We start from the raw sequence: 26,729 nt of genomic DNA, 5'->3' as shown, positions 1-26,729 counted from the left end.
TTTCTTTTTATTTTATTTATCATATTTTAGGAATACAATGGTTCTCTGTAATTTACAAAAAAAAATATTTTGGTAAGTTTGCAGTTATATAATGATACTGTAGAAGACATAAGTCTATCAAAAGCTTTGGAATCAAAATATCAGTATTGAGGTGTTCATCGGCAATAATTCTTTTACAGAGGCAAGGAATGCGTACATAGTTTCTTTTTCATTTTAATTTCTGTGCTTTTTCATTATTACAGGGATGGATAATTGTCGGCATGCCACGTGTTGCTTTACCACTTCTCAAATAATGCTTTCTCACTGAATTATAAGGAGTGTTCATTATGTATGTTGTGCTAACTATTATCCATCCCTGAGGGTATGTCTGTAATACGCTTCTGCAATCAGACTGATTGAAATGAAGTGGAATCAACAGTTCTTACTCTGATCAGAGCAAGTGTACATTCATTACTCGGAAGTGTATCCTTCAAACCTTGAAGCACACACCTAATTTGCAGTCCAGGCAGCCATTTTGTTAGGTGACCTAATAGTCACAATTCACAGGTAAGCAATCATTTGTTTTACTAGGAACTTTTTGTGACCTCATGAATATTCCTTCAGGCCACAAAATGGCAGCAAGTACCAGTTCAGCACAGATATGGTAAGTTTCTCTTTTATAAAGCATAACTTTTGTACTTAACACATAACAAATATAAGCAAAGTGTCTCTCTGCTCTCTAATGAAATACATTGTCAAGTTCTATTATGTTTATTTATACACAACATGTTATAAAATTCTATTTTGTAATAATAATTGGTACTCTTTTACAATTGATAATATAGCAAACAGTAAATGTGTGGTGGCCTGCAACACTCAGGTCACAAAAAAATAATCTGTACTAAACTCATCCAAAGATATGTCCTTTAATACTTTCCCTCATGAAAAAGGCACAGTCATAAAAAAAATATCCCTTTATATATGTTGGTAAAAGACAGATTCTCATACATATGAACACATTCAATTTTCCACAGTAAAACATGTAAATAATTATGCAGGTGGGGTTATTTATCTGGTATCCCAGAATCCAGAGAGCAGAGGAGGGGCAGGATAAAATCAGGGGTGGCCAAACCTGTCTTTAAGTTCTACCAACAGTTCATGTTTTGCACCTGTGGATCTATAGTCGGAATGAATGCAGCATTTTTGAAAATGTGACAGTTAGTACTGACTAGAGCTGTGCACCAGCTAGGTGATTTAGAAATTGTGGACTGTTTGTAGATCTCGAGAACCGGTTTGGCCACCCCTGTTCTAAATGGTACAAGTGGAGCCATTGCCCATAGCAACCAGTTAGATTCTAGATATCCTTTTACATAATATAGTAAGTACATGATAATAATAACTTGCTGCTATGGCAGTACCTTCACTTGTCCTCTTTAGAAGGTTTGATGTATGCCCACCTTAGCGACACATAAGGCAGTATTAATGGGCAGTAACCCCTGAGTCCCCCATGTTTTCTGACTCCTGATCTTTTGGAGGTTCATCATCAGAACCTCAAAATGATCAGCTCAGTGTGAGATTAATGGATACACAAAATATTACTATTATTTTCCATTCTGTTTAAGAGAAAACTAGTGGTTCAAAAGAGTTCATCTGAAGTCCTTAAACCTGGGTACACACTAACAATATATATGCCATTCCAGCGAATGGCCAATATATCGCATAATGTTACGCAGGATGCCAGCAGTTGTGTACACCCGGTATGTAAATAATGTTGTTCACAGACGTATTCCATCGGCTCTGCAGCAAAGCCTATAGCCATTATATATATTGGCTATCAGCTTGTTACCTGTACACTTGCTATATGGGGCTGATATCACAGCTGGGCGTGCAAATCCAAGTGCTCACCCAGCATGCATAATTGCCTTCCTGGCCCTCTGCAGGAGGGAGAAAATGCTCTGTTCCTGGACTTCCCTGGTAATGTATGATTGCCATCACCTGTGGGGAGCTAGGTAATTGATAAGAAAGGCGTTTCACCAAAGGTGATGGCAATCATACATTACCAGGGAAGTCCAGGAACAGAGCATTTTCTCCCTGAAGGAGAGGGTCAGGTAGGCAAGCATGCCCAGCACGTCGAGTGTTCAATCCAGCAAGTGTATATTCTCAGCTGGACCAGCTGCTATGTGGGCATGACGGTAGCTCCACCGACGTGTTGGGTTAGGTGTGTACCCAGCTTTAGAAACTTGAAGGGGTAATCCTCATCACAAGTGACATTGGGTTAATGATGAAAGATCCAGTATAGTTCCAAATTATCCAAAAAACTATTTTACCTACAAACCCGCAATCTCAAACTTTCTTCAGATAAAATATCTGGTAGACATAATTAATACAGAAATTACAATATATAGTTTAGAAAACATGCATTTATACAGGGTTACCCTGCAGCAATAGAACTTCTCTAGATCTGCATGGGTTAAAACAGTCACCAATTTAAAAACTAATGCGCACTTCTCTGATTCTGAACTTTATTTTCTGCAAAAATATATACTTTTGTTTGGTCCACGCGTCTTCCTCAGTATTCTGAGGACGGGTCTGTGCAATTATACATGATAGTGTTTTTGATCATTTTTTTGTACGCTTTAGTGTAAATATCTGAGCACTTTAATGGTAGTCATTCGGAAGAACTTATGCCCCATACCTACGGAGCGAGTTGAGCCTCTGTGCTGAACAATCTAGTATCGCTCAGATCGCTCAGGAGACAGCACACAGCGCTATGTGCTGAGTGATCTGTCACAGCCAGTGTTCTCAATTGAGAGAACACTGGCTATGACTAGATTTATACTGCATGCAGTATAAACCTAGTCAGCCGATAGCGGCGTGCAGGATCTGTGCTTCATTTCTAAGTGATCTAGACAGATCGCTTAGAAATTAGGCCTTAATCAACCCGTGTGTATGGCCCATTAGTTACCAACATTATTCACTTAAAGCAGTCATCCTGGCCCCTGTGTGGTAACCATCACATGCTCAGCGCAACATGATTGCATGCACAGATAGAAACCATCGGCCAAGTACTGTACGCCCAATTGCTTTGATGTCTGGTGAAAACAATTGAATGCTAAGGGCAGCTGGGGTTGTGCTATCTAGAAGGGATGCAATGCTGTTGGTGGCTGGGGCTGTGATGTCCAGGGGATGGGGTGCAAACATTGGCTGGTGCTGTGATTCCCGGGAGAGGGGTGGGGGTGTTAATGGCAGCTGGGCCTGTGATTACCAGGGGGTGTTATGGGTGGCAGTGAATGTTCAGGAACGGGGCAGTTTTACTCATGGACCCTTAGAATCTTGGAGCCCTACGGTGACTGCCCATTAAGCCCAATGGAGATCTGATTCTGAGTTTTAATCAGGGTTGCCTACCCTCCAGGAATGCCCGGGAGGGTCCCGAAAATCGGGTCCCCCTCCCGGCCTCCCCGGAAAGGTGGGTAACCCTCCCGGTATATAGCTCCAAAACACTTAGTTGTTTGATCAAAACTTTCACCAAAATATGATGATTTAAAACCAAACTCAAATTGCTGTGCACAGCTCTTAATTTTATAAATGTTTTGCTCTGTGTATTGTAAATTGTTAAACATAATGCTGTATATCTTCTTATTGATTATGCTGGTGTGCTCTCTGTATTGTAGTCACTATATTATATATAATTTATTTAATATATTTTTGATCAATGCTCTTTTTTTCATTTACCTTTTCTGTACCAATAAATAGATATGAAAGGAAAACACATAACTTTACCCAAACACTGTAAAGGATTCACAGTGGCTATAAAAAGTATTTACCCAAAAGTGAACAAAGAAACAGGCTGGCTACAAGTTCGGACTGCTCCCCTTATCAGAGCGACTCTGGGTTGCTGTGAATTCCAGACGGGGAATACAAATGCCAGGGACTGCTTCCATCTCCTAGCCGTCCCTAAACTGCCGTCAGGACCCATAGAGGTAGGGACAGCACTAGTTAAAGTAAACTGACTTTTTACCCCGTCTCAAAGAGCGTTATAAACCTTTTTACTTTTAAACTTTTTCTTTTTACAACTTTCTCGTATTTTCTAATCTTTTCTTCTTCCTCCACTTTAACACTCATTTAAAATTATTGCTTATATTCACTCAAAAGTATTTTTCATATTTTATCTTCCTAAATAATGATGAAAATATATTTTTTGAAAGAATTCTTACAGTTGATCAACACAAAACACCCTGCAATGTTAAATAATAATAATAAAAAAAACTACTAAAGTGTTTGTAATTGAATACATAAGTACTCAGGCTTTTGCTGAGATACATTTAATAAATCACAACGACTGACATTAACTGGTGTACAATTAAAGGGTTTCAACAGATTCTAAATAAAAAAACAATTGACTGGTTGGTTAGTGGCTTTCGAAACACAAAATAAATAATAAAGTTTAAAAAATATTTAGAGCATACCAGTGAAACGGTTGCTGGAAAACACCTATCAGAGGAAGCATATATCAAGTTAAAAGATTAATTCTTCATTCCCGGCATCCCGGTGTGTATGCTATGTATCCTTGTAATGCTGATGTAGCATTAGCTAGCAACAATAAGACAATCTTTGTATAATTTGGTAAATATACTAAAGCCCATACATACTAGATGATACGCCAATATCATTAGCAATATTGGTTGGGGGGGGGGGGCAGATGCTTATTATACGCACTGCCCATTTTTAAAAAAAGATATCGCTCAGAAGGACCCTGGGTTGTGTGAATGGGGCTTAAGGTCTAAAGATTACAAAAATTTTCATGGGTGGTAGAAAGTGGTCAAAATAGTTTTGCAAATGATAAAACTGATTTCTCCACAGTTAACATCTTAATAAATTGTGAGACGAGGAATTGAGAGTTTCTCCAGTGACCCTTTAATATCCAATGTTGCATAGTCAAGTCCATCATGGGAAAACAGTGAAAGTGGCCCTCTGAACATTTGTTCGCCTCTACTCGTATGGCGACTTTGCCTGAGTTAAAAACTTCTATTGTGAAAATCAGATAAATTACCCATGAGACAATGCCATGAGCACAGCACAAATCTGAATGAAAGGGTGGCATAGAGTGAAAGAAAAGATAGAAATGTACTGTGTATGGACATTTATCTACAACATTACTGTATAAAGACCCACCTACCATGTGAATGAATGTGACTTGGCCAGGATTTAATTACAGTATTTAGCTTCAACATAACGTGTTATGTTCGTCAAAAATCTAACACTGCAAATCATCTCAGGAACACTTTCGTTATCGTGAAGAATATTGGCAGGAGAATAAGGGCCTGATTCAGTACCACTTGCTAAATAGCGGTCATTTCCTGCTTAGCAAGTAGCTTAATGCCGCATTTTTTACTGCAATATATATATATATATATATATATATATATATATTATAATATAATTTATTCTATCTGGAAACCCCCCTTTACAAATCCTGCGATTGCCCCTGGGGGACTCATCTAGAGTTGAATGTGCACATCATATACTTCCGTATATATGTTTTTTTTTATTTTGCGCACCACCTTATACCCGGAGAGTAGCAAATGTGCCAGGCTAGTACAAGGAAAAGTACAGTAATCGTGACACAAGAGACCTATCTGTTCCTGCATGACTGATGCTATCAGGAGCTCTAGATAGCTGCTACTAATGGTAATTTATCATATGCAGATATATTACATGAAGAGGCAGCTGGTTACTCAACTCGAGTGTGGTATATGGTCCCGACAGTCGGGATCCCTACAGTCATTAGCCCGACGTCGGGCAGCGGGGCAAGCGCAACACAGCCCCTTGCGGGCTCGCTGTGCTTGCCACGCTGCAGGCACGGTGGCTCTCTACGCTCACCACCTATTCTATTCTCCCTCTATGGGGGTCGTGGACCCCCACGAGGAAGAATAGCCGGTGGCCGTCGGGATCCCGACGTCGGGGTAATGACTGTCGGGATCTCGACTTTCGGGAAACTGTCTGGCACCCCTCAGCTCACATAGCCATTTGGACCACTGCAGGAGATAACAACAGATGCTCTTCTACAGTAATTCAGTTTGTAGTGGTATGTTGTGTTTGTATTTATGAATGGTGTATACTGAAAAACTGACTGTACACGTAACACTTTCTCTCATGTTAATGACACTGCATTACATTATTATAGTGTGCATTAATAGCATTTACTACTGACATTGTCAAGTCACGTTTCTATTAAATATTCTCTATGCCGTTATTGTTGCTATTGTTAGTACATGCTTGGTGCAAATACTACTGTATATTCTGAGCACATGGCCCGTCCATCTTTGAATGACCCCCACAGCATACATGCCTGCCATAAAACGAGCACTTGGCGCCATCATTTGTTCAAATAAAGATTTTTTTAATCTGAATACTACCCAGAACATTACCCTACTGATACAGCTATGCTGAAATGGAAATAAAACTATATAAACTGCTTAGGACTGAATTTTTTTTCAGTTGTACTACTTATAATTAATTACTAGTGCTGTATTTGTTATTTTAACAAATATAAGAACATATTTATTAGTTGTGCCAAATCTAGTATTTAGCTGACCTCTAATGGAGCTACAATAAACGTAGCATTATATCAGTCGGTCATTTATGTGCGAATCCATTTTCTGCTCAGTATGCAACAGAATACTGTATCCTGCAGAAGGTTTTGGAAATGAATACTGATTTATGGATTTACTGCATACATTGTTTTTCTTTTTTTTTACTAACGTCCAGATCAGTTTGAAATGTATTCATCATAATCTTCAATATTTGAGAACTGAGCATAATCTGAAAAAATAAACTGTCTGAAATAATCATTTGGTTCCTATAAAATGGTTTCTCAAAGACAAGCAGATGCTTAATATTCCTGGACAGAAAGTGGAGATATAGAAAGTGACAAAAAATGATCACACAGATGTAGCCGCACTCATCGTTGCCACGATGCGCTCACCAGGCATACGCATTGCGGCATGCAGTACGGCAGACGCATCAAATAATGGATTAGCTTGGCTCCATCTGTAGTTGCATTTTGGAAGAGGCTAATAAACATTTGATACAAAGGACAGCAGACACTCAGGGTGGGTTCTTCTTATCTTGGCGCTTAACGACATAACTTAGTAACAGCCTATTGTATTGTGATGTATTTTAAATTAAAGGCCACTTTACATTAGGAAGCATCTAGTTAACTTTGCGGCCGAGAACACTTATCATCTAAACCACTAGAAGTTTGTTCGTCTTCAATGTCTGTTGATGCATCTTGATTTTCTAAGTCACTTAACTGTCCTTCTCCAAACTCTAAAATAGTTGGCAAATTCCCCTGCTTCGGACAACGCTTCTTGAGGCTCAGTAAAAAAGGCTGTGGCAAGGAGAAGATGTCCACATTATTACCAAGGTCAATCCAAGTCATGCTGGGAAATTTCTTGAGGTCCTTCAAAGCTTCTGTAATTTCCCTCAGGATGGCTTTTGTCAAACGGTTTCCATTAAGGGCCAGCGTGGTAACGTGAGGAAGGGCACTGAGGACTGGCATAAGATGTAGAAACATTTCGTCTGTGAGTTCGGTAAAGCAAATCTCCACATTCTCCAACTCTTCGGAGTTGTGCTGGAGATAAAGCATCAGACGTTCCAGGTCCTTCATGGTGAGTGGAATTCCAGAAAGATCTAAAGTGCCACCTTGAGTTTTTCCAGACAAAATTGCCTTTAGGCTGCAGGGAGAAATAAGGAATAAGATCAAAATATAGTCAAAGTAACCTCAATGAATATATAGTAGTAACTAAGAGGCATTATAAGTTACAAGAACATTTTCAAATAAGCAATGGTGGATTAACAACAGGGCAATAGAGGTGATCCAACAGGACCCCCACACAAAGCTACATCACTAGCGTAGGGGGCACTGTGAACAATGTGAACTGGGTTATGTGTTGAATATTGTGAACTGTGGACACTACATTTGTGGTGCTAGGAGTATTTACGCATTATACTTTAACATCACCAGCATTTCTTATTGACAATTTGTTCACTTTCTTTAGACAATAAATAATAAATATCTATTCATCTATTGAAAACTTCTTATGTACTATTTTAATCTATGTATGTAGCCAACACACACAAGTAGCCTTTTGAGCACCTCTTTTAGCTGTGTTATGGTGTTGGATTTGGCCTTTTGGCAGATTTTTAGGACAGACACGATAGAAAAAATCAGGGGCCCTGATGAAGACTGGTAGGACCCAGTTGAAACAGCTGTCGGGACCGCTGTTATAACTCTTGTACTTATGGAATAAACCACATCTTTTTTCTTCACTACTAGTGTGCCGGTTTGGACTCCTTCCGCAGTGGGGGGGTAAGTGTACTGTATTACTATTATGGACCAGGCACCGAATTCTACTGTTTAAATGACTGGAGTGCCGCCCTGTTACCCAATCCCTTATATATATATATATATATATATATATATATATATATATATATATATGGTATGTATGTCCGGCACTCACATATGCAGGTATAATGCTGCCACTGGTGCCTTCCTCAGTACAACATATGACATATGCATCCCCCTTAGCAGGAGAAACAGCAGGCGGCACTCAGCGGGCTTTTAGTGAAACAAAACGGTGTCTTTTATTTAGATCGACGTTTCAAAGCCCCATGGCTTTTTCCTCAGGATGAAAAACACGGTTTTTCATCCTGAGGAAAAAGCCATGGGGCTTTGAAACGTCGATCTTGGTTTTTCATCCTGAGGAAAAAGCCATGGGGCTTTGAAACGTTGATCTAAATAAAAGACACCGTTTTGTTTCACTAAAAGCCCGCTGAGTGCCGCCTGCTGTTTCTCCTGCTAAGGGGGATGCATATGTCATACATATATATATATATATATATATATATATATATATATATGTTTATATATATATATATATATATATATGGGGGAAGTATGGTACACTTCAGTAACAGTCAGCATGGTACGTCACATCTAAAGTATACTGTATGATTTTCCATTTTTGTGTACATTGTGCTAAAATCACAAAAAATGTTAAACAATTATTTATTTATTTGATTATTTGTATTACCATTGCATGTTGCATAGCTGCAGTAATCTGCTTGGAATTAAGAGGCTTATGTACTTGTACATTGATAGAAGTGCACTATCCACAAAGTGCATTAAAATAAGGAGCAGTCACGTACATGCACATGCGAGAATAATCCTGTTAGGGTAGAGCTAAGCCAGGCTGATTCTAACACTAAAAAGGTTTAAACCTTAAGGATACATAAACACATAAAACAGGTCACTGTCTGGAAAATAGAGACATAAATACACTACATTTGGGTTTTCTATGTACATATGTATGAAAAGAAGTAAAAAATAATCATCCAAGAGAAAATAATAATTCTATGCAAAAAAACAGCAATATTTTCCATATAATGTATAAATGTAAAAATTAAATACATAAAGTTATACATTTCTAATACATATTTAAAAATTAAATTAAAAACCCTATCCCAGCAAAAAAAACTTTTTTTGGCCAGATTGTGGAAAAATATGCTTGTAATAAATATACTCCAAGATCTATCTATCGTTGTCGGCAACTGCTCATGTGCATGGCCTAGCGCCTGCCAACTGTACAGATGCCGGGACCTGTCCGGCAGCCCGTCTCCTACATGCAGGTAGGAGCGACCGCTGCTTCCAAGGTAGGGTCAAGGAAAGCTGATTAACAGGTATGGTCAAATGTAATGGTGGCTGTTCTGGATAGGTAGGCTGCTTTCACAGAACTGTATGGTGAATTGTTAACATGCACAATTTTCCTTTTAAGCCAATCTGAATACTTTTTAGAATGATATTTATTCATGATGACAGCTAATCATTGTTGTATCTTGACATACCTTTGTTGCTTTCAATTAATCTTGCACACTGAAGATTAGATGTTTTATTTCTTATGTATAAATCATACTTGCAGGAGTACAGTTAGACATCCCCACATGCTTGCTCTCCTTCCCCTTCTACCATCCTCTTACTTCCTGGTCACATGTTCTATCCCACTGCAAGATTCTTAAAGAGATACTAACTTATCTAACTAATGCACATAAACTATCTTTATATATACTACATCTCCCCCTTCCTTTCATATGTAAATGACTACTTTTAACATAACAATGTGCTGACTGCATTTGAGCATAAACATTGACCCACAATATGCAATACATATTAAACTTGAAAAACATTTTAGAACAACAAATTATGAACCATAAATTGAAAGTCATATCTGCTCAATAAGCCTTGTGGGAGGTTTAATGGCTCTGCCTCTTCTCGTCTGAGTGTATGATCCTTCACTCAAAGGAACAGTCACAATAGAATCACTTGGTGTTGAGGATGTTATAGGTGGTGTGTTGACATCAGCTTGACTTGGTGCATCAGAAGAAAAGGATGGGAATATCTTCTTGAAATGGGACACATTTCGTGTCACAGTGTGATGGTCATTTTCTGCAACAACCATTGTTCCTTTCCTTTTCACTACAGTCAGTGGACTTGGATGAAAAGTCGTCATGTCCTTGCGTACTACTTTTTGTTTCACCAGAACACGATCTCCTTCTTGTAAGTCTGAAACAATAGCTCTTCTTTTCCGGTCTGCATATTGTTTAGCCTTTTGTTTATTGTCAGAGTCCTTCTTTCTTACCTGAAGATCTCTAGATGAAGGAGTCAAATTGATTTCTGGAAGAGTGGATCTGATTACTTTTCTTTGAAACATTAATGTCTGAGGAGGGACATTTGTTGTAGAATGAGGCACAGAGCGATATTGTCTAAGAAATTGATTTAGAGATTGTTGAATTGGAATTCTGGATACCTTACAAATTCTTATTTGCTTTCCCAGATTACGCATGAAACGTTCAACAAGACCATTAGCCTGTGGCCACAGGGGTGTAATCTTTTGATGTCGAATTCCAAAATGTTTCATAAATTTGCTGAAATCATCACCTTGAAATGGCGGACCATTATCAGTCTTTATTGTTCCTGGAATTCCATAAGTAGTAAATATTTTGTCCAACGCTGGTAAGACAGATGTGGCAGACGTTGAAGATATTATTTCAAGAACAGGATACCTTGAATATTCATCCACAGCGACTAATATGTATTTTCCATTGTACATTGGCCCATAGAAATCAACATCAACATTTTCCCAGACATTGTCAGGTAGATCAGTCATCCGCAATGGTTCACTGTTATTTTGTGTAGAAAGAAGGTTACATGTCATACAGTTACGAATTTCCGATTCAACTTGTTGCTCCATGGAGGGAAACCATACCTTTTCACGTAGAAGTTGTTTGGTCTTTACAAGTCCTAAATGACTGGCATGAGCAATATCAATTACCCTCTTTCTCAAAGCAGCTGGAATGATTATTTTGTCACCTTTGAGAATGATTGAATTATCATGTACAGTAAGTTCTTGACAATGTTTATGAAGTGTTCGGAAGTCTTGCTCCTCATTAGTTGAAAATAAAAACTGTCCCAGTCGCCAATCATTGGACGTAATGCAATGTTTTACTGCTGACAAAACATTATCTGAAGAAGAAGCCTCTTTGATGTCGGCACTAGTTAGTGAATCAGGAATTGAATTGTTAATAATAAAGTTCACATATTCCTCCACTGGAGTAGATTGCAATGTGTCAAAAGGCAAGGGATGTCTGGACATGTAATCTGAGGGATTGTCAGCACCAGCTCTATGAATGATGGAGAAATGATATGCCTGCAAACGTAAACCCCATCGCTGTATCCTAGCTGGTTGTTTGGCATTTGGATTTCCAAAAAGTGTCACTAGAGCTTGATGATCAGTCTGGATGGTAAACTCAATGCCGTATAAATAGAGATGAAAACGTTCACAACCCCAGACTACTGCAAGAGCTTCCCTTTCTGGCTGAGAGTAACGCTTTTCCACCTCTGTTAAACTGCGACTTGCATATGCCACAATATGATGATCCCCATGTGTATTTACTTGAGTCAAGATAGCTCCAAGCCCAACAGGACTGGCATCCACAATAAGTTCTGTTTTCCAGTCAGTGTTGTAATATGACATTGTGACACTATCCTGCAAACATCGTTTTATGTCATCAAATGCTTGTGATTGAGAAGAAGTCCATAGGAACTTAGCATTTTTCTTTGTGAGTTCCCTAAGTGGGGCAGTCAGAGTAGCGTAATTTGGAATGAATTGGGAGCAATAATTAGTCATCCCAAGAAATGACTTGACTTCACCAGCATTGACAGGTTTGGACATGTTTGTGATAGCCTGGACTTTTTGTGGATCAGGACTCACTCCATCTTGAGAAAAGATGTGACCAAAAAACTTGAGTTTCTGTTGAAGAAAAACGCATTTATCTCTGTTCAGCGTTAAATTTTTAGCTTGAAGACACTGCAACACTTGATGCAGAGCTTCATCATGTTCCTGGCGTGTTGTTCCAAAAACCAGGATATCATCACTGTAATTTATGGCATTTGGAACCGTCTGTATGACCTGACGGATAGCGTTTTGAAACAGCTCTGCTGCGGATATGATTCCAAATGACAGTCGTTTGTATCGTCGTAACCCAACATGAGTTGAGAATGTTGTTATTTGACGTGATTCTTCATCAAGTTCTAGTTGATGATAACCTTTATTTAAGTCCAATTTAGAAAAGAAACTTGCACCTGTGAGTCGATGTATGATATCATCCATAGTAGGAGTAATATGACGCTCTCTTTTGATGGCAACATTAGGACGACGCATATCAACACATATTCTCACTGCGTTTGGTTGACCTGGTTTGGGCACTACCACAATAGGGGATACCCATGGTGTTGGGCCAGATACCTTTTCAATTATATCTAAGTCTTCAAGAGTCTGTATTTCTTCTTCCACTTGTTTCCTTATATTTATAGGAATGCGCCGATGTTCTTGTGCAATTGGGATGACTGAGTGGTCAATGTGAAGATGAACTTGATAATCTTTAAGTTTTCCAATGCCATGAAAAAGATGATCATACTCCTGTAGTAAAGCATCCACATCACTCTGTAGTGGTTTTGGGTCATGTATGACAGGAGTGATATTGGGAGTGTCATTTAAGATAGAAGGAGAATCATGAGTATGTGCCACAATTTGTATAAGACCCAACTCTGAAGCAGTATCCAATCCCAAAAGATTACCTCTTGCATATTTGGTGACATAAAATACAGCTTTTGTCTTTTTGTCATTTTTGCGTGCAATGATGTCAAAAGAACCCTTTAGTGGAAGAGGTCGTTTATTACCATACGTGAATATTTTCACAGATGTTGGATTCAAAATGATATTGCCATGCAGCTTCTTGAAACTGGTAGCATCCATTATATTTACAGAAGCACCAGAATCTATTAGAAAGTCAACAGAAGTGTGTTCCAAAGTGATTGCAGTTTTTGGACTGACCTTGTTGTTTCCAACCTGATGAATCATGTAGATAAATCCTTCTGACTTGTCATCACTGTCAGATGATTCTGCAGCTAGATCCATTGTAGAATGCTGATCCACACAACGCACTGTTTTTCGCCTGGCTTTAAATTGCTGTGAAGATTGTCTGTGTGTAGACTTGATTTCTTTAGATTTGCAGACTGATGAAAAGTGATTCATTTTTCCACATGCAGTGCAAGTTTTTCCAGTTGCAGGACAGTCTCCTGAATGTGGATAGGGGCGCCCACACCTGTAACATGCTTTAGCTTTACCTGTCTCCAGAATGGAGCTTGTGTCAGTATGTAATTTATTGCACACTTGCAGCTGGTTCATGCCCCTCTCCATGTCTTTAGCATGTGTCTCTGAAAGTTCTAGACTTCTAGCATATTGCTGCAGTTCAGTCAGCGTCATTTCAGATTTAAGAGCACGTCTGCGTAGCTTTCCACATTTACCAAATGCAATTAACTGCTGCTTAATTTCATCTTCTACATCATGGAACTGACAAGGTTTGGCAAGAATCCTTAATCTAGTAATATATGCATCAACAGATTCAGTTTGTAGTTGCATAGCTGTCCTGAACAAGTATTTTGAATGTGACAGGCTGCATTTTGGAGCAAAGTAGGCATTCAGAGAGCCCCTGCATTTGTTATAATCCCTGGTGTCTTCCTCTGGCAAAGTATCATACAGTTCATATATCTTGGGGCCAGCACTGATAAGAAGCATGCTTTTCTTTTTGCTGTCAGAAGTTATCCCCATGGCTTCAATAAAGTGTTCAAACTGGCCAAGCCATTTTCTCCATAATTCTGCTGCATTAGGGGCATCAGTATGCAGAAACTGAGGAATTAATGCTAGCATGTCAGCCATGATTACTTAGGAATATATACTGTAGTTGCTGAATGTAAGTAATCAAAAGTTTATCCTCGTCGCCAGTTGTTGTATCTTGACATACCTTTGTTGCTTTCAATTAATCTTGCACACTGAAGATTAGATGTTTTATTTCTTATGTATAAATCATACTTGCAGGAGTACAGTTAGACATCCCCACATGCTTGCTCTCCTTCCCCTTCTACCATCCTCTTACTTCCTGGTCACATGTTCTATCCCACTGCAAGATTCTTAAAGAGATACTAACTTATCTAACTAATGCACATAAACTATCTTTATATATACTACAATCATCACACACTGTTGTAATAGTAATTTTGCCTGTTTTGTCTGACTGCTGCTTACACTTTGTAATTGTTAATGGCTTTGAGTACAACTGAGCATAAAGAAACCAATAAGTGATTATCATTATGATGATATAAATATATCCCACTAAAGATGCTCCATTCTTTCATATTTTCAATGGAGAAGTTTCATTGTCAGGGCTAATCAGTCATTTCGTATCTGCATTGTCATTCTTCAAAATGAAATATAAAACGTGTGTAAAGAGGTCAGAATACAAGAATTCATAGGAAAAGGCAAAAACAGCCAAACTGTTGTGCAACCCTAGGTATATGCACCAGGCCATATCTACCCAACAAAATATTAAGGATGTCTGAGGACAACTCCAACCATACGTAGGCAGCCAAACCATTCTCAACCATTTATTTAATGATTTGATGTTCCTTATTTCATTGTGTTTATTGGAGCAAATTTACTAAATGGCTGCCCATTACCAAAGAAGCCTTATTACATAGATGAATAATGTTTGTTTTATGTCTGACTTCCCCAACTTAAGTAAAAAAATGTCATTATGGTGTGTCCCCCATAGAAGTAAATTGTAGGTTTTGTTCCTAAAATATTGTACTGAGCAATTTTTTATCAGCTTTTATATAAATATTATGTTGGGCACTTTTTTTTCATAACTGTAAGTGTGTGTGCGGATTAAGGCAATGGGCCGTATTCAATGTGGTCGGCGAGGGGGTTAAACGGCGGGGATTGGCGAATACCCGCTAGCCTCGCTGTTTTAGCGGCCACTTACCCCATTTCCCCCTCGCATGTTGTGACCGTTTTCTGTGTTAGGAATCTTGGAGGATCCCACACTGGAAACCCCCGGAGGTGACCGGCCACAGTCCCAGCCCTAACTCTGTTAATCCCTCCAGAGAGCAGGGGCACCTGCAGAGCTAAGACTTCACCTTTAATAGCCATGTTCAAAGGGGTAAATTTGGTTGACCCAAACCCCGGTACCACCAGGCCACCAGAGGGGAGAAGGTACCCCAAAACTCTCCAGAGTAGGTACATGCAGAGTATCACCGGCATCTCCCTCAGGGACGCCAGTGCAGATATGAGCCACCCGTCCAATCAGAGGGTCATCCATGACGTCAGACTCTCTCCTCAACTGCTGCACAGAGTGTCTAAGTCCAACCGGAAGTCCGGCCTGGTCCTCTGGCAACAACTCAGTTGTCCTCCCTGGCGCCTGCTGCCTGGCAACAATGAAGACGTTTCTGCGTCCCGTCCTGGATCCCCGCTTGCAGCTGCCCTGGATAGGGATACCGACGGCCCCCGGCGCCTAACATTCTGGGTGTGTCTTGGGCTTTGACGTCGATGCCGTATGCAAATAAAAAAGTGTCAGCCATTCTAAGAGACCTTAGACTTACTCAGGGAGCTGCATCGGCTCTGGTGGGCGTATCAATACAAATTCTGGCAGCTGATACATTAGCATATTTTTGCAAATGAACAGCTACAAAAATGGCATCTGCTACAGTAATCGCATGCATCTATGAACCAGCCCCACAGTGGTGCATCTAAGAAATATACAAAGCAAGAGACTGATATGAATAACCCTGCACTTTGAGGACAGCCCACACTTGGCTGTTCTCCTGATTCCTGATACACCTGATTTTTTGTGTAGTCCCCAACACCTCTAGAAGAGTGGGACCTGCTCTTGCATTCTGCCCACTTCCTAGTGAAGTGGGCAAAATGGGGAGAGACTATGAATCCGCTGTTCTGCAGATGAGGTGGGGCCTATTGATGAGATTCTATGCTAATTGCATCCTTTCGGCCCCATTGATATGCAAATATGGTTCAAACGGGGTGCTTTCCTGTGAGAGGACAGGACTTACTGATGTGATTAGCCCAGCCGTGCCCTCCTCTGCCCACCTGCTTCTGCCCTCAGGGCAATTCCTCTATCAAGATGGACAAGTAACTATGCGACAACCCCCATGACTCTCTAGTCCTTCGCATGACAACACATTCTCAGCATTACAGAGTTTTGAATAATTTAGTTTAGGAGAATAATTTCCTCAATTACTAAGAATACAGTCACATTGCTGGGGCTCCTAGAATGAGTTACTAAATTGGATAAATATTATTTGTGACTTCATAAATCTTCTTAAATCCCTCAAATCCGCTAAGAACAAGATAAGATTGCCCTTGTGATATAGGTAAGCCATGGGAAAGCATCATTACTATTACTTAAGCTAAGCAATTGTTAAGTATATTATTCAGCGGCTTGGACACACTTCAACAGTCAAGCATTAGGTTGACAATGGCAAGGTCAACAGTCAAAAGTTCAACATGAGTTAAAAAAAAAAAAAAAATTGGCCAGAATGTCGACATAGTCACTGCCAATGTTTATGGTGTGCTTTGGGCACTGTGCCTCACTATTTTATTCTCCCATCACACCGGAGTGGATGGTAGGGCATGAAATACCACCTGTTGGTACATGTCAGCTCCCAAAAAATTGGAAAAACTCATGTCGACCTTTTGACTTTTGACCTCGCCATTGTTGACCAAATGCTTGTGTAGACCTTCCAACCTTATTTCAGGTGTTGACCTAAGCCCTGTCGACCTTCAGTGGTTGACCCAATGCATGTTGACCTAAATAGCGTCAACCTAGTGACCGTATCCTGAAATAAGAATAAATAAACAGGCATATAAACAATCTTCTGAATGCAATAATATAAGGCATATTCAGTTATGGGAGAAGTTTACTGAGCAGCTAATTGAGCTAATTGTAGAGGGGAAGCACGAGAAAAAGCTCTTCCACGTAATGTAATCATTGGGTTAATGCAAGCTAATCAATTAATGGCGCATAAAATGTGGAAATGATAGCGATGCGTTTTAACATGGATTTCTCCTTGTGATTCTAGGGCTGCAAGGATATATCCGGTGTGGAGATTACTAAGTGAGGTTCCCACAGCTGATTCAATTCCCAAGTCTTCAAACCTACACCGTACACTACAGTCTCTACTGTCCTGCAGTAAATTTACCAATAAAGCCTTCTTGGAGGTCCTAGTGAATAATTTGGAGATGCATTGGGTCTGATGCAATGACTTTCAACATCATGGTCCTTGGCCTTGATGCTCATTGATGCAATTGTGGAGCGGGATCACAATTATATTGATCCCCCCCAAACAGGCTTCTTCACTGGGGGAAGTGAGAGGATCCTGGAAGCTGGTCTACAGTCTCAGGAGTCGCCCAGATTCATGTTCAATGTAAATGAGCTCTCTCAGAGGACTTCACATTGTGCTATTTAGAAATAGAAGCTGATTTGTTAGTACATTATCTCTCTCCACTTTATCTATCTCAAGGATTGAAACAGATACTTACGAAAGTGTTAGCAAATGCAAAGTACAATTTGGTTTAAGGAAAAAAGAGATAGCACAACCATATACATACCGTACAGTATAAGTCACACATATAGGAGACTGGATTATATTACTGATTTTGGTTCTAAGATGTACTAAATCTTGAAAAGTGATAAAATGGAGAGTAATAATTCACCAACCAATCACAGCCTGTGACATGACAGATAGGATCTGATTGGTTGGCATTTTATCACTCTTTATTTGATCACTTTTCAGATGGAGCCGCTCTCTGCCATTCCACCAGCACAACAGATTTCCGGTGGACAGGGATGCACGAGCGTCTCACTCGCTTGCACGCCCCAATGCCGAGAAAGGGGCATGCACCCTATTCTGCTGTTTGGCGTGGGACGCCAATGGCGATAGTCGCACCGGGAGCCACTCTAATGAGAATGGCTCAAAGGGATAATCATGTGTAAATGGGAAATGGTACATAGCAGACTTCCTGCCAGTAACCTCTTTAATATTGTATTCAGCAAATCGCACAATGTTAAATATCTCACAATTTGCTAAGGAATGGGAAATTGTATATATACATTAATCATATTTAAAATACCTTCCCTGCTCATAGTTGCCTACCCTCATGCATTCTGCAGGAGATTCCCTGAAATCGGAGCAATTTCCCTCACTCCCCGAAGAGTCTAGAAATCTCCCTGATTTCGCCTAACCCACCTTATGCAGCTGTTACCTTTTTGGGGAAAAAAGAAAAAAGAAATCATATATATATATATATATATATATATATATATACAATCAGATGGGAGTTGCACTGCACTTATTGCAGAAGCTTCACATTTATTATCACATATATTGTGCTGAGAGAGAAGAAACTAAATATCACAGCAAATAATTGCAATAAAATAATCCAATATTGCAGGCAGCAATGTTATTATCAATACATGCTACATTTCCCAAATTATATAGTCACTAATGTTATCTAGAACTATTTCACAACAAGCATTTAAGCATATATATGCCCATATATGGAACTAGACACGCCCTTTGGGTGGAGCATGACACGCCCCTTCAATGGGACACCGTGCAAAATTCTACTGCTAACTATAATCTCCCTAAAACTATTTTGCAAAAAGTAGGCAAGTACAGTATGTCTGCTAAACTCTTCAAATGGTAGATTTCCATATCAATGTACTTTTGTATAATGCCACTAGATGTCCTCTGTCACTAGAAAGCCAGGAGACTTAAAGAAAATAATGATCGCTTAAATACACCTCAGATTATGCCATACTTAAGGGTTGATGAATCAAACCAATCAGTTTCTAGCTAAAGATTATATAGCACAGTCTATACAATGACACCCTCTTAGAGAGGGTATCCGAATGATATATCTACAATATATGTGATAGTCCATAATTCAACACCATTAAACCTTTTAATTTGAGAACCTTTTCCATGTAGACCATTTGCCCGTGTTGTTAATAGATAAATAGCTTTTTAGGTTTAGCAGTCATGGTACAGGGGTTAGAGCTAGGCAAAAGCGGAGAGGGTTAAGTTGGCCATACACTAGAACAATATACAAAGGCATGATTTTGGGCAATATTCAATGCTCTTGATTCACCGTTTTTTTCGGTGAACTTGGCTGTTTTTCAGAGAAACAGTGAATTTTTTCTCTGAAAATGATATTCACTGTATTAAATGATCACTGTTCGCCGAAAGCGAACAGTTAATGCCGCCCAATTCACCGTTTCATAGTCGCTGCTATTCGCTTTTGGTTTTCAAAGGGAAAATCAGCATAGTTTGCCGAAAATGTATTCAATGCCAAAATGGAGAACTGTGTTCACTGTTTTTGTTGAAGTTCTCCGTTCTGCTTTCGCCATCTTTTTTAGGTGAACTGAAATGTGTAGTTATAAAATAAATGTTTTCTATTAATTTTTTTTTGGTGTCTAAAAATCAGTTTATTTATTATTTGAAGGATATTGCTATTTTTATTTCTTGACAAGCAACACATAAATATATTTAGATTTTTCAAGCCCCGGAGGCGTTGAATACGGTGACCGGCGGGCTGGCGGTGAATCGTCGAATACGGAGAATCATGGCGAGCGCACAGTGAATCCAAAACAGGATTCGCTGCCGCACACTCGCCGTGCAGTTGAATACCTGCCTTTGACGGGTTGTGTGACCCATTGTATGCACATTTTGTTATATATCAGTTTTATGTGCAGTCCCGTGGGTCGAGAGGATCATATGTGCTGCACGTCTGATCAGTCGTGATTGGGTGAAGATCGTGAGTTGGTTTTTGCACATGCGATCAATCATTCCATGGATCATACGACCAGCCTCATTTGACTGACAGTTTCCCACCTGGCTTTCACTGGCGATCGATCGCATGCTGCAACTGGATTGCATGATGTATTGTAAGCATATTGTTAACACATCATGTGTCAAAATGCCCCAAATCCTGAGTACAGGGCTTCCAGGGAGTTCAAGGGAAATCGTATTACAATCATAATCGCACGCTGGTCATTCTAGTTTATGGACAGCTTTAGGGTCAGGCTGGAGGAAGGTTGGGGGGAGTGTATGTACAGTATACTTATTTTGCCCATGTTGGAATTCCCTCTTCAGGTTGCCAGCATTTGTATTCTGACCGCATCCTAACCGACAAGCAGATAACCTAAAGGTGTCCATACAAGGTGCGATGAACTAGTATAGCATCTAGTACAAAAAGCATACAATGTGCTGCAGCACCGTGCTTTTTGTACTAGATACGATGCAATCTAGTACTAAAAGCACAGGCTTCACAGACTTAATGTGCTGTGCGATGGGTTGTGCATGGGAGCGCGCATTTCATCACACTGCCCTGTCGCACTGTGTATGGGCACCTTAAGTCCATTACTTGCTCACACTGCTGAACCTCAACATGCCAACTGGCAAACGAGACATACAGTAGGTTTATACATACTAGACTAAGATACTCCAAGATACTCTTGGAGATTATAGTAAAGACACTGAAGGAAGTGGCAGTGATCATATGTGAAAACTATTAAATACTTTGGGTGGGATGTATTAATATACAACGTCACCTGCCGCGATGCCAGCACATATGTACAAACATATGCGGCTGGCATCGGGGTGCGGTGATGGAGGCCCACCGCAATACCTGTACTGTGGTGTGCGGGGGGTTTCTGTCACCTCCCAGCCGCCTACTGCTCCCCTCATGCCGGGGACAGCTAAGCAGGCTGTTCACCGGCTCCTCCTCCTCCCCCCTGCAGCTGGAAAGACGTCCAGCTGCCTTGCTAGGGGGAGGAGGGGTTTACCTTCTGGGGTCCAGGAGGACCTGCAGGAAGGTAAGCTGGAGGGAGGGGGAGAGGGCGGTCGGCGAGGCGGCGGGGTTGCAGCAGAGGTGGCGGGCAGTGAAAAGAAGCCCATAGGCTTCAATAGGGTATCGCCACCCAAAGGTGGCGATACCCTACTATGCGGTATCGGTGCGGCTGGGTTTTAATACTTAGAAAAATGCGGTAAAACAGGGTTTTACCACATTTTCTGCTTAATGCATCCCTCCCTTTATCCCCTACAAGCAGTGAGAATGAAAGAACACATAGTGTATACCATCATCCCTCTCTCTCTCTAACTCTCTCTGACTAGACTCCATTCAGCAAAGATGGAAATTAATGGTTGAAGCTAAGCTACTAGATACTGTTTTGTTATCATAACTTATCCACCCGCCAAACCTGTTCTTTTATCTTTATTTTTTACTTTACCACTTTACTGTGTATATTTGTAGTTTTCATATTTGTAATTTCTTGTTCTACTTTCTTTTATGCTAATAAAATCTTTAAAAAAGCTAAGTCCAAACTTCTGATACTTTATTGATAGTGAAGATAAACCACTTGTATGTCTAAAAAAGTCTAATTGTATGTAACGTATTTATGCAAAAAAAAATGTCCAAACTGACCTAGACACTAACAAACAGAAACTGGCATGCGTGCAAGACACGTGTCCTGATGATGATCACCAGGGAACGCAGATCAGAATTGCATGGAGAGCCTTAGAATATGGATGGGCATGTGACATTGGGGATGACGGGCTTGACAGTGTTTGTGACTAGTTTCACAGACACTAGCAGCCATTCTGCACTTGTCTAGTCAATGGTCCACCGTTAGTCCATCCTTGTATACAGATCGGTGGATTTATGCCATGGTCGGTGGACACTGCAATAGGACAACCATTGGCCTTAACATTAGCATACAGAGGCAGTTGGGTCTGTCACAAAAGTTGAAGCTGCTATTCTACTGCATCCACCTCTGAATAACCCCCTAAAGTTTTTTATCTACTTTAGGTGCATAAGTGCATTGTTTGTGGGTTGATTCAACACATACAACTGCAAATAGCTGTCCTATAAACTTTTCCTGTGCTCATTTAATTGAAAGCTTTTGCTAAGTCCAGGATCTGTGACACTGCCCTCCAAGAGTCCAGTCCAAGCTGGGATTGCTATAAGTACTGTATGTCTCCACTTGTAGAGGTCAGTAATCAGTCTTTACGGATTGTAGCAGTGTTAGTGATTCCAAATAATGAAATGCTTCTCAGAGCAATAGCACTCATGATAAATAGTCCTCCAAATGAGCCACTCGAAGAAAAACAAATCTAGATGGATGTTAAATAACTAACCAGTAGTGAGACTGATACACCCAATAAATCAGCAATAAATAACCCAAATAATATCACAAATGATTACTTTTGCTCACAAGCTTACTTATTGTACCCATGGTTGCCTACCCTCCCGGAATGGCTGGGAGGCTCATGAAAATCGTGTCTCCCTCCTGCCCCCCTCCTCCCCCCCGAAAAGTGGGCAACCCTCCCGGACACCGGCAGCACCCCCTGAATCTCCCTGGCAGCATCGGTAAATTACTGTGATTCGTGGCTTTTCAGGAGGAGGGGCAGGACTAAAGATGCAAATTGTGCCATTTAGCCCCACCCCCTCCTTGAAGACCCGCAAATTGCAATATTTGCAGTACTGGGGGGTGGGGCTTGATGATGTCTGCATCAGGCCCCACCCCCTGAAGTGCTGCTGACAGTCTCCTCTCTGGGCTTCTTCTGGAGAGGAGACTTTAAAAGTAGGCAACCCTGCTCATACCGATGTCAGCTTGTTACTACCCAGTTTGTTTTATCACTGTTTCCAATTGTAAAGCGCAACAGAGTATGCTGCTCTATATAAGAAACTGTAAATAAATAAATAAAATAGTAAATTAGCATGTTTTATTTATGTGATGCATCAAACTTGCGCAGGTTCCTGAGACAAACAAAGTGAGCAGGTGCCTAACAAAGCAAAGCTTCATGGGAAACTGCTCTGCTCTATAAGAATCCGAACTAATGTTAATTCCACGCCACTCATCTGAACCTTTGTCTGCTTGTGCTCTTTATATATTGGATTCTGACTGCTGCACCTGGAGATCGCTCTCCTCTCTGTAGTAACATGCCCAGACTGCTGTCCATCATGCAACATATAACAAGACAACAATCAAGTGCTTACCGGATTCCTGAATTCAGCCTTGCGCTGTACAGATAAAACTATGCTACGGTATATCTAATATTGAGTAGTGTGCTACTAAACTTTCATCAGCATCACACTGTATCGTTATGTCTATCCCATGCATGTTTACAATTCTCTAATAGCATATATATATATTTATTTGTTATTTCACTTGTGAGTCTGTGAAGAGATTGGAAAACGTGCACTGTTGGAGATTCTTGAGGACCAAACTGAAGTTTTAAGACCCCATCCACTAGTGCGATATGGCCTGTCATCATGCAATTGCAACGCTTTTCTGCGATGAATCGCATCAAAACTGGCACATTGCATGTGCTTTTCGTGCGATTGCGATGCCAGGCGCGCTCCTGTGCGCCTCACATTACAGTCGCAGATCTCTCTTGCTGCTGCGAATATTTGTCACATCCTGTAGCTCCTGCTAGGATTGCATGTATGCAAAAGAACCACATACAAATTTTCATATGTGATCCTGTCCCGCAGGAAGGTCCCGCCCACATTGCAACCAAAACGCATTCAACTGATTGCTGAGACACATCTCCCTAGAGGATGGGACCTTTAGAAGCACTTAAGCTGCCCATACACGCTGCGATCCCAGCGTGCGTTGTGGGCTACTATAGCATCCATCACATCGAATTGCATGCCTTGTGCATGCAATGCGATGCGATGTGATGAAAAGCAAGTACAAAAAGTATGTGCAGCACATACTTTTTGTACTGTGCGATGAGGTGCCGCGGGAGCACGCACCTCAAAGCACACATCGTACCGCCGGGATTGCAGCGTGTATGGGCGGCATAAGACCTACTCTAATCTGAGACCTAGATAGAAACTGGTTAAATGTTTAGTAGAACCATCCCAGTATCTAACCCACTAAACTATCTAGATGGTGTGAATGTCACTAATGCCTCCCAATTTTTTTTATGAAAATCCCAATCTGAAAGCTCTGTACTGATAACCTAATTGGCAGTTGGAATTTATTCAAGGTTGCCCTGCATAGTAGGGTAGCAGTGAAAGGAGCCAATGTACTGTCACTGGTATATGTGGCACAGCATTTTCCAATAGGTGGTAAGTCTCTCGAAGAGGAAAGACGAAAGGAGACAATCAGAGCCCTAACAGAGTGGCCCTGCCCTTGAGAGCATTAAATCATTATACTGAAATAAGGGCACGGAGCAACCATGAGGTGTTTATAAAGGATTCAGGAAGTCGTTCTAGGCACCGTGAGAGCAGATGCAATTATCTTTAAAGGGTAAAGTATGCATGCATTCCGCAGAGTTTCCAATCTGTCCAACAATGGTGGAAATGTAACAGCCTGCAACTTGCAAGCATAAGTGAGATTCCAGTGAGTCAATCTGAAATGTTACAGTGGTAATTATATAAAAGGCAAAATCAGATTGGCTTTGCCTTTTGAATAATTGCCTCTTTAAAACATGATAGGGGAAATATACTAAGATCGAATAGGTATGAATGGTCGTATTTGTACCCATTCGTTGTAAGGATGAAATGTATACGTATTGTATTTTATACATTCGTATTTTTCAGAAGTTCTAAAAAGTATGAGTGAATACACCATCGAAAGAACATGGCCGTAAATCTCCATTCATTTCAATGGTATTGAGAAATTTACTATCAATCGTACTGGTGAATACAAATATAACTTCACCAGTAAAAACGAAGATCAAATAGAACATGTTTTGTTCGATCAGTCAGTCAGTCAGATCCGTGCAGGCTTCTCAAAACGGCGTGGGGTCCCCCACATTTGCACAGATAGTAAAAACTGCTCAATGGTTTGGGAAATGTGTATGGATTTGCGATTAGCGTTCCAGTCGCAATTCTTGCACAATTTAGCAAGAGGCATTTTGTCTTTCTGTCTGGGCAGTGGCATTCTCCCTGCCGTCCCTGCTAATTCTCACATTAGCAGTCCATGCTGAATTAGCCCCTGATAAATGGGCCCCTAAATCTGTAACCTTACAGCTGCAAGAAAAGATGGCTGCTTTTTCATGTAGCCCACAGATGCAGCTTAAGTATTTTTACACTTCAATTTAGATTTGAGTTTGGACATTCCCCTCTCACATCTAATCTATCTGCACGTTACATCTGACCCACCTGCAGTGCAGCTTAGGTGCACAGTTATTTTTATTTACTCCCAACTCAAAATGGGATCACCATATGAGGACTCGGAAAGCATGCGCGAGAAGATCAACAAGTGTGTACGAGAAGCATTTCAAGTGCATCGGCAGTATACAGTAACTGTAACCATGATGATTAACCATCATGTTTACAATAGTACTGTTGACAGGTGTGAAAATCCTTTAAGTACAATTTCAAACTATATCCAGGTGCCTGCATTCTGAGCTCCACATAGTGCTTGTATATGAATGTCGACAATACCTACAGTATGTATCCCAAACAAATAAAATCATGCACACAGTATACAGGTTGAGTATTCTCTAACTAAAATGCTCGGGACCACAAGCATTTTGGATAAGGGATTTTGTAATATTTATTTTTTCATACTTACCTGGGCCCGTATCGGTGCTCCGATGGTCCCCAGATTTCCACAGTGTCCCCAGCCGTCTTCAGTCCTAAGGTCCCAGGGGTGCATTGCGTGAGTGCACAGGTGCGCCGGAGGCATCACACTCACGCGATGTATCCCTGGAACCGGAGATTCGACTGAAGAGGATTCCGAAGGCCGCCGTGGACACCAGGGGACAAGGTGAGTATGGAAAAAACTAAATATTCAGAAAAAACACTTTTCGGAATATTTTTTTTTTTTTTTGGAATATACTGATAAGGGAGACTCAACCTATATCTGAAATAAAATAGTGATAGGAAAGAGGGCACTGATTCCCGTTGCTGCGATCACTATATACTGTGAACAAGGAGAAACAAATGAAAAGAAACTAAGGGATGTTGTGACCCACCATGTATAACACAAATTAGTTCCAACTATAGGTAAGTAGCAACTAATTACTGACCTGAAAGTTCAGTGAGTGTTAGGCTAATCTGCAGTGGTCACAGGATCTCCTGCTTTTAAGGCTGACTAGAAATACACACATTTTACATGGCTCCTTCTCAGACAAAGCTAATATTAGTTTCTAGAGAATGCTGTTATGGTAAATGGGTTTTCTTCCTCAGTACACAAAGAGTCACATCCCCATTTAATTAGAATGCGTAATCCCCTAGCAACCCATGTTTCTATGGAAC

General features: G+C 40.4%; 1 protein-coding gene across 2 annotated transcripts in view; it reads right to left on the bottom strand.

Moving 5' to 3' along the window:
• Nucleotides 1-4,675: 4,675 nt before the first annotated feature.
• LRRC75A (leucine rich repeat containing 75A) overlaps nt 4,676-26,729 on the bottom strand; it is a 277,225-nt gene continuing 255,171 nt past the window's right edge. The window contains exons 1-2 of one of the 2 annotated variants that reach the window (XM_083172271.1): nt 9,889-14,622; nt 7,610-7,715 (exon numbers count right to left, since the gene is read on the bottom strand). In XM_083172271.1, the coding sequence (XP_083028397.1) occupies nt 10,263-14,318 (4,056 nt within the window). In that variant the 5' untranslated portion in view covers nt 14,319-14,622 and the 3' untranslated portion in view covers nt 7,610-7,715; nt 9,889-10,262. Of the gene's footprint in view, nt 7,716-9,888; nt 14,623-26,729 lie in introns of those variants that run through there. The other variant, XM_083172272.1, reaches the window with a different exon arrangement.

This window comes from Crinia signifera, chromosome 2, assembly GCF_055691185.1.
Source record: "Crinia signifera chromosome 2, ASM5569118v1, whole genome shotgun sequence".
Lineage (NCBI taxonomy): Eukaryota > Metazoa > Chordata > Amphibia > Anura > Myobatrachidae > Crinia > Crinia signifera.
Note: the sequence above shows the minus strand (reverse complement) of the source record. Positions and strands in the feature narration are given on the sequence as shown.